This window comes from Opisthorchis viverrini, assembly GCF_000715545.1.
Source record: "Opisthorchis viverrini unplaced genomic scaffold opera_v5_44, whole genome shotgun sequence".
Taxonomy (NCBI): domain Eukaryota; kingdom Metazoa; phylum Platyhelminthes; class Trematoda; order Opisthorchiida; family Opisthorchiidae; genus Opisthorchis; species Opisthorchis viverrini.
In genome coordinates, this window is record NW_008751700.1 from 1510527 (window position 1) to 1519241 (window position 8715).

The 8715-nt window shown below is 45.5% G+C and overlaps 1 protein-coding gene across 1 annotated transcript in view; it reads left to right on the forward strand.

Annotated features, from left to right (window-relative positions):
* T265_13188 (hypothetical protein) overlaps positions 1-8715 on the forward strand; it is a gene marked incomplete at both ends in the record, with an annotated part of 66974 nt that overhangs the window by 44002 nt on the left and 14257 nt on the right. The window contains 9 exon segments of the mRNA XM_009167654.1: positions 17-279; positions 315-489; positions 527-782; positions 816-877; positions 912-1329; positions 1475-1494; positions 1549-1774; positions 1782-1967; positions 2005-2085. Of these exon segments, the coding sequence (XP_009165918.1) occupies positions 17-279; positions 315-489; positions 527-782; positions 816-877; positions 912-1329; positions 1475-1494; positions 1549-1773 (1419 nt within the window).

Below are 8715 nucleotides of genomic sequence, written 5' to 3' on the forward strand. Positions count from 1 at the left end.
ACTGATTGTCGGCAAGGTTCCACGTTCGCCGGTACCATGACTGCTTGAGGGTTACTTCCTACTACCTGGAGCACAACCATCCACGCAGCAAGTTTATTTTTGACAGGCTCCCCATCAACCGGCGACTGACAAATGATGAATTAAAGGAGTGTTCTACCCTTTTGAAATACGGTGCTCCGTCATCGGAGATTCGGCAGTACGTCGCCGACCACTTTGGAAAGGTACTCACTATCAAGGATGTGCGTAACTATCGCGTCAAGTGTCGACCCCCATTGTTAAGTAGGTCGTTGGTTACCTTTTAGTTGGTTTCTTAGATGACATGTCGTCCATCATAGCCAAGTTTCGAGAGTGCGGTCGCGTGCTGCTGGTGGAATCGGAGGGTGGCAGATATAGTCACCTGTGCTTTTCTCGAACGCAGCAGATAGCACTCTTTAGACGTTTCCCGGACGTTGTAAACGTTGATGCTACACACGGTACTAACCGTCTTGGGTAAATAAATTTCGAGCCACTGACGTTCGCTGTTAAGTTACAAGCTTTATACATTCCTTGTGACAGATGGCATGGGGATCGGTCGACCCGTAATGTATGCCTTTGTCGAAAGCGAGCATTTTGCGCCATTGCGCAAGCTGTTCAGCTTGTTCAAGGATATGATGGGTGGACAATATGCAGTCAAAACGTTCGTCATGGACAAAATGACTTCACAGATGCGGGCTGCCAAAGCTGTATTTGGCTGCGACGTAATGCTGTGCTATTTTCACGCACGGCAAGCCATCCGGAAGCACGTATGTTTCATAGCTTTGGTGTAACTTTTGCAGACAATTTCCAACCACAGTCGACACATATTCCACCGCATGGCTCGCTTTGATAATGCAGCTGAGTAAGTGACTGTGCACCAAACACTAATCCCGTAGATTTCGCCACGATTTGCAAATCTTGAGGCGAACAGATCCCAGTTTTGTCTCTTATTTGACTGCCCACTGGCTCCACATCACTCGAAAGTGGGCCATTCATGCACAACGTGGGTTGGTACATTTTGGGAATGTGACCAACAACCGCCTGGAGAACGCCAACGGGCGTTTGAAGAGGCGCGTGCATCACTCAGATAGCCTAGAGCATGCCGTTCTGAAGGTCGCTCATCACAGCGAATGGCTAATGCGGGAATATGAAATGCACACCACTTATTGTTGTGACCGTCGAGAAATTCGGGAGGGAGATATCTACGTTCTACGTGTGGTTTCCCGGATGACGACATACGCCGCTAATCAGGTTCTCAGGCACATTGGAATATGCACGCCAAATCTGCTATACAAGCAGACAGATCGCTTCAAGGTGAGAAGCCCGTTGTTAGTAACAGTCAGTTTGTGGTACAAACCCCCAAATGTTCTCAGACAGTAAACACCTCGGCCGGAACCTGCACGTGCATATTTTACCAATCAATGTGGCTGCCTTGTGTACACCTATTTTCAGTATTCAGAGGCCACTCGTTCCCATGCGGTAAGTTGATTGATCGAACATGCAGTGTCTAGGTCAATTTCCAATCCATCAAAGGTGGCTTGCCGAATATAACCTACCGGAGGAAGGAGTACCTTTATCTCTGGTTCCAAAGCCAGATCCATCACCAATAGAGCATTTGCACAAGCAGCTTGATCGGTTGGTTGGCAAACTGAAGCTGCTGGATCCGCGTAAGGCTGCTGGGTGCATGAAGCGTCTGATTGTCCAAAGCCAGCTGATGTTGCGTCAAAATGCAATTAGTGCACAGGACAACCAGCCTCTGGTGTTAGATGGCAACCGCAAACAACCACGGTGGCGTTCGACGTCAAACGACGCTGTTCCCTGTGGTCTCTGTGGCCAGCCAACTGACCCTGCTGATTGGTGGTGTCAACGTGATCGACTTCCATATCACCGTTATTGCTGCGGCAATGAGCCCTGCCCGCTGTGTGGAGAAAATCTTCAGGCGCGTCCACCAAGTGAGTGCACATGTATAAATTAAACTATTCCCATTAGTTGCCGATCAGTCTACCTACCGTTCAGCTAAAAGAGCTTGCTTTGATGTTGATCTTGATCGGTCCATGGAGGACAAGCCGAGTGTGCCCCGTAAGACAGTCGCAATCAAACTGTTTTGTCCAATTTCGGAGTTGATGGAGACCGGTAATTTGAGGCCTAATTTCTTAGCATACGCTTTGCAGACCTCGCTTTCGAATCCCGTGATGACGAGGAATTCGTGTGATTGTAACTCGAAGGCCTCAAATGCCGAATCAATGAACCCATGGCAATCCGCAACGACTATACATTTATCCCTCATCACGGTAATGGGAATTATGAACCACTAGGTAAGCAAACAAATAAAATTCCATTACATCCAGATGCTTAAGTGCTGTTCCAGAAGGTTAATTGCTTGCCCATTTTCCGTTTCAGAATCCTTGTCCCGTGAAGTGGATCTTAAGAACATGAAAAATGGAGCGACTACCAATTAAGCTTGTATCAGTGATGCCAATGAATAAAATGCAATTCGCCAATGGTGTTTTCGTAAATCCATGGCGGGCGCATTATCAACGCGTGGAGTTATGAGTATGGAGCGCCGTCGTTGGCGATTGTATTACGTTGCTGTGCATAGGTGAGGCCCCATTATCTGCGTCGCGAATAGCAGTTACGCTAAGTAGCCGAGGTGAACGACAGCTCATTGTTTCGGGTAATGGAGGGAGTGGTTGAGGGGGTACAATCAAGAGTAGGATTTGGGAGCGCGCTATCAAAATGGGTGGTGATTGCATTTTGACAGGCGATGACCACCGTTGATCGTTGGGTTAGTCTATTATGTGTTGTCGGGGCATTATGGTTAGCTACGAGCATGTGTGCGGGCCTGGCAGTTACTATAGGTAGTCACGTAGGTTACGTCAAATACAGTTGCGATGTTTACTGAAGGTAGCAAACATAAACGGCATCGAGTAAGTATGAGTATGACGATGAATAGCCAAGTTAGGTGACTTCGAGTACAGTTGTGAGTATAACAGGCTGTCAGATTATGCTATCACTCATAGTTGAGTCCCTGTTTATACTGGTCGGCATATATATTGGAGTGATGTTTACTGTAGGTAGCGAAGATAAGCGGCATCGCGTATAGTATGAAAGACCCTCAGCTTTATACTAAGCGTTGCACATAGACTCAGTTGCTGCAATTACGATAAGCAGCCAGGGTAGGCGATATCAAGTGCGGTTACGAGTATGACGGGCAGCCGTTGGTCGTTAAGACGTCACGCATAGCCCAGGCCTACTAAACAGAGTCGCATATAGGCACTGGCCTACCAGTTTCAATAAGTAGTCAAGGTAGACGATATCGCGTACAGTTTTGAGTATTTGGTTAATCGGTCGCCATTAGATTAGGTATGTATGTACAAGGACACTGACTCAACAGGTACGATCAATAGCCAAGTTAGATGACCTCGAGTCCAGTTGTGTGTATAACAGGCTGTCAGATGTGGCTATCATGCATAGCTGAGGCCTTATTTTTACCGGTCGGCATATAAATTGTACTGATGTTTACTGTAGCTAGCGAAGACAAGCGGGATCGCGTATAGTTAACGGTATACAAGACCGTCATTGACCATCGGTGCATAGGTGCAGTCTCATTATCAACGTTGCACATAAACGCGAGCCTAGCAGTTACAACAAGCATTCGAGATGAGTGAAAACTAGTAGAGATACGAGTACAGGGGGCCGTCGTTGCTCAATGGATTGGGCTGCCGCGCATATGTGGGGAACCCTAATTAGCGTCGCACATAGACACGGAATCAGCAGCTACAATAGGTAGTCGAGGAGGCTACCGTCATCGTGGTGACCGCTTCATGATTGGTGGTCACCATCTATAGAACGTCATAGTTATAATAGGAAAGACGCCCACAGCATTCTGGCAGCACTGTATTATCTACAAGCTAGCTATGCATATCCGGGAAAGGGGATCACCCACAGGTGTCCCTCGCACTGCCACTGCAAGTTTGTGCTGTTATCTAACTTTATTGCACTTATGGAACACGAGATCCATGGGGAAAATATCTTGTGAACAAACTAAAATATCCCATTGGTTAAATCTGACGTGTCTAAAGCAAACAAACGCCTGCGACTGATCCTATAGGGTGGCATCTGTATTAAATACTCTTAAGATGTTATTTTTATTCCTCAGGAACACCGCGGAACGCCAAAATATGCTAAAGTGCGATTTCCTGTTTTATGTCGCGTAAACCGGCAAAAAATCCAAATCGGCGATGGTCAATGACCTTGACATTTCGCTCACTTAAACAAAATGCTACGTGCAACATGTCACGGGAGGGTGCAAATTGATTAGACTAACTTCACATAAAAATGTCAACTTCGAAAACCCTATAGTTTCGGCGAACTCAATTTCGGCGTGTCAATGGCCTGCGGCGGCTGCAGGAAGCGGAGCACTTTTGCTGCCAAAAATAGTTCTGGAATCACCGACCCCCACTCTCGGCCACCACTTGTGATCTCAAGCACGATTATAAGGTGTTCAAGTTTTCGTGTGATCTGGTTCTGGCAAACCGACGGTTAACCGAAGGGAATTTGGGCGCCCGCAGGGCTATGCTGAATTGCAAAACGCTGTCGTGTTAAGTGCTGCAGTATGAGGCCAATGAATTCAACAAGGTCCTTACAATTCAGGACATTTGCAACTAACGCTAGAAGCTTTGACCATCTCTGTTGAGTGAATGAAGGATGTGTGGGTTTTACTGTGGTTAATAATGTTCCTTTGCTCCTTTTGAATCATTTTCAGTCCTGACGCGTGCTGTTGCTGCAGGTGAGGGAAGGTCAATAAAGCCAGATACGCTCCTCCATATGGCAGCAGATAGCGCTGTTCCAGCAATTTCGAGTGCATACATTCATCGTGGACAACTTGGCCGCTCAAATGCTGTTGGTTAGAGTCTTATTTGGCCGTGACGATACGATATGCTATTCTGACATTCGCAAGGCTCTCAAGAAGCACGTACGTATGAATTTGCCTTCGTGTCTTTTATTCCAAGATACTATGGACGAGGATTCCGACAAGACCTGCAGTTTCCGCGCTGCACCGACCCACGATTTGTCTCTGATTTCACGGCCGACTGATTATACATCAGCTGCAAACGGGCTATGCACGTAAATCGGGGTGGTCAATTTTCGTCATGTGCCCAACATCAACGATCGGTTGAAAAAGTGCCAACCACGTGGGCAAACTAATTTACCAAATATAAATTACTGTGATGTATGAAGAGTGGACAGCCCCAATTTTTCAACAAAAATCTCAAATCGCTTCTGAAGCCTTAGCGCAGCAGGCTCTAAATCCAGTGCGCTCCGATAACAAAGTATATAGATCAATTAAAAACACCTCGACAGAACAAGGTAGGTTAGAATAATTTTTGGGTGTGCATACATACAACAAAACAGCATTTTTTTCAAAAGATTTTTGGTTCAGCAGGAAAGGGTTTGCAGAAAACAGCATTTTCCGGCCAAGGATGGGGGATGTGGGGAGGGCTGACTGCAGAGTCCTTTGAATATATGAAACACGCAAGATAGAAAATTTCAGCTTCTTAACATTGGAGACTGATGGAAACATAGTAACCACATGCTGCCAAAGAAGAAATTTGTGAGACTCATGCAATGCTTCAATTCTGTGAGGTAGCCGATGAATTTGAGCCACACAGTGAATGATACGTGCCCAAAAAATGATCTGTCAGCTTCATATCATCTCGGTAGGATATATTGGAAATCTTTTTTCCGTCCGTCAGATCACCATAACCAGTTACAAGTGACCCCGAGGATAGAGAAATATTCACTTGTTAAAAAAAAGTCTATTACTGTTCTCTCTTGTTAACAACAAAAGCCACTAGATAAATCAGAAGTCTAGAAAGCGACACTAATAAAATTTGTTATAAGAGTGTTAGGTTACAACATCTTAATCGAGTCGTATACAACACCAAAAACGGAATGCACAAATGAGGGACTTATCGTTCTGAGCGGAAGTTATAATAGTTACACTGAGTTGGTTTGGACGCAGGTAATCGTGTTTTTTCGGCAGATTCACTGCTACACGTTCCTAGTAGTCCGCGGTTGTTGTTGTGTCCAGCCGGTCTGTGTTCCGACGCGCGATCAATGCGTGTGTGATGCGTGTGTGTGCTCGAATATATTCTATCCTTTATATAGGTCGTTGCAATGAGTGGGACTTGAAAACAACGTGAAATCACCTGGTGTCGTTCAAAAGGTCATGGCACGGGAGTTGACATATTGCCGTATTCATGTAACGATTTTGATGGGTGATTGTGAGACAGACGAAATGGAATGGGGGGGTAGTAGGTACCGGTGGTTAGAGGAGTAATTAAGCAAAGGGTAAGTGTTACAAATACTCCTCTCTTTAGAGAGGGATCATCTAGGCGCTGTCATCGATCCAGACAAGTCACGTCTTATCTGGTGGTGCACGTTGTGGGATATGGAACAAAACAAAGCACGAGGGAGATAGTGGATGTGGATGCACTATCCAGGTGGGCAACTGCTACAATGGTTCCGAAATACAAAAATAATAAATAGTCGCTTGGACGTTCGGCGTGTCACATTGTGATGAAATAGATAATGTCAGCTTGCGATGAAACGGTCTGGCCAGTGTACGTGTCTGCCATAGCGTGTGATTCGTGAAGGTGTGCTCTTGGAATCTGTGTCTGATGGAGTCTTGGGTATCGTCGTGGAATTTTCGGGCTTGTCGTTATCTGTAGTGCAAGGATCGAGAAAATCCATGTAAGCTGGTTTCAAACGGTCAATGCTTATGTTATCCGTTCTGTTGTGTAAATGTACTGTAAAATGTTTCTATTTTATCCGTTCTGTTGTGTAACTGTACTGTAAAATGTTTCTGATGTCTAGCAAGCACCGGAAAGGGGCCATTATACGGAGGTAGTAAAGGATGTTTGACCTGATCGGAACGCAAAAAATCGTATTTGCATGAGGAGAGATCAAGGGGAATATAGGGTACTCTGTTTGACAATGTTGGTGAGTGATAAGGAAGGCGCGACATATGTGCTTTCAACTGCGTGACGTAGGTCAACGTATCAACGGGAGGACTAGCTTCAGATGAGAAAAACTGTCCTGGACTTCGTAGTGATGTACCGAAGACTAGCTCAGCTGGTGTGCATTGTAGTTTTGAACGAAACATAGTGCGTAAGTGGAGCAGTATAATGGGTAACAGATCACTCCAGTTGCTAGGTTGCTGATGAGCTTTGATGGCGGTTTTTAGATGTCTGTGGAAACGCTCAACTAGACCGTTAGCTTGCGGATGATAAGCGGTGGTGGGGATGCGCTTGCATCCTAGAAGTTTGGTTAGTTGTCGAAAAAGTTGTGATTCGAACTGAGAACCACGGTCTGTTGTAATGAAAGAAGGAATACCGAAGATAGGGTTCCACCCGGTGACGAAAGCACGAGCAATCGTTGTCGCAGAGATATCAGAAATAGGAATGGCTTCAGGCCATCTTGTAAACCTATCAATGCAAGTAAGGAAATACGAATTGCCGTTGGATGGAGGGAGTGGGCCAACAATATCTAAATGAATGTGGTCGAATCTACTGTCAGGGCTTGCAAAAGTACCGATGGAGGAGTGCGTATGGCCAATGACTTTGGAACGTTGACAAGCGAGACAAGTTTTTACCCATTGCCCGATGTCATGGTTCATATTCGACCATACGAAACGCTGGGTTATGAGTTTAGCCGTAGCACGGATACCAGGATGTGAAACGTTATGCAAGGCATCAAACACTAATCGTCGCATGGAGGGAGGAACTAAGGGGCGAGGGATTGGATTAGAGACGTCACAATTTATTGTTCCAGGTGCAGTCTGTAGAGGCAGCTGTTGAAGGGATCATCTAGACGCTGTCATCAATCCAGATAATTCACGTCTTACCTGGTTGTGCACGTTGTGGGATGTGGAAGAAATCAAACCACGAGGGAGATAGTGGATGTGGATGCACTAACCAAATGGGCAACCGCTACATGTCTGTTGATTATCCACGGTCATAAATATAATTTGCCCGAGCTTCATGATCACGCATAAGACCGCCTGATTTGGGACACCTGAGTAGATTGATGCCGACTATGGTGAAAAGGTTTTTTCTCTCCAGGCCAAACTTTTGCTTTTTCCAGTAGGTTGCGCGTGTCACCACCGAGCCGGAAGAATCACGATAGCGAAAGATTTCCCATCTAGATATATCTTTAGCCGATAAACCGAAAAGATTGATGCGCTTGTGTGGACAGCACACCTTCCTCTCTGCAGACGCTCAAAATGAACAAACCGGAGAAAGCCACTAAATGCCAACTTACTCCATTTTATTGAAAAATGAAGCCGCCTAATTTGGTGTGCCTTTGTTGATACCAGGTCATGCCTAAGGATGACTGGGTAAACATTTGAACATTATTCATTGATTCATGGCGTTCATCGCATGAAAGTATCGAAACGATAATCCACGTCCGGAGACTACATGGGTTTGATGCACCTTCAAAGCGAGTTCCTCCATGACAAAACAATTTATGCCACATCCATCTTCGTGATTTCCTGAAGCGGGCAAAACGGTCTGTGCAATGCAATATAATTGCACGCTACGAAGCTGTGTTCGGAGTCAAAGATGGAGCAGTCCATTACTGGGTATAGTAAACGGCTGATATATATATATATATATATGGATATATATATATATA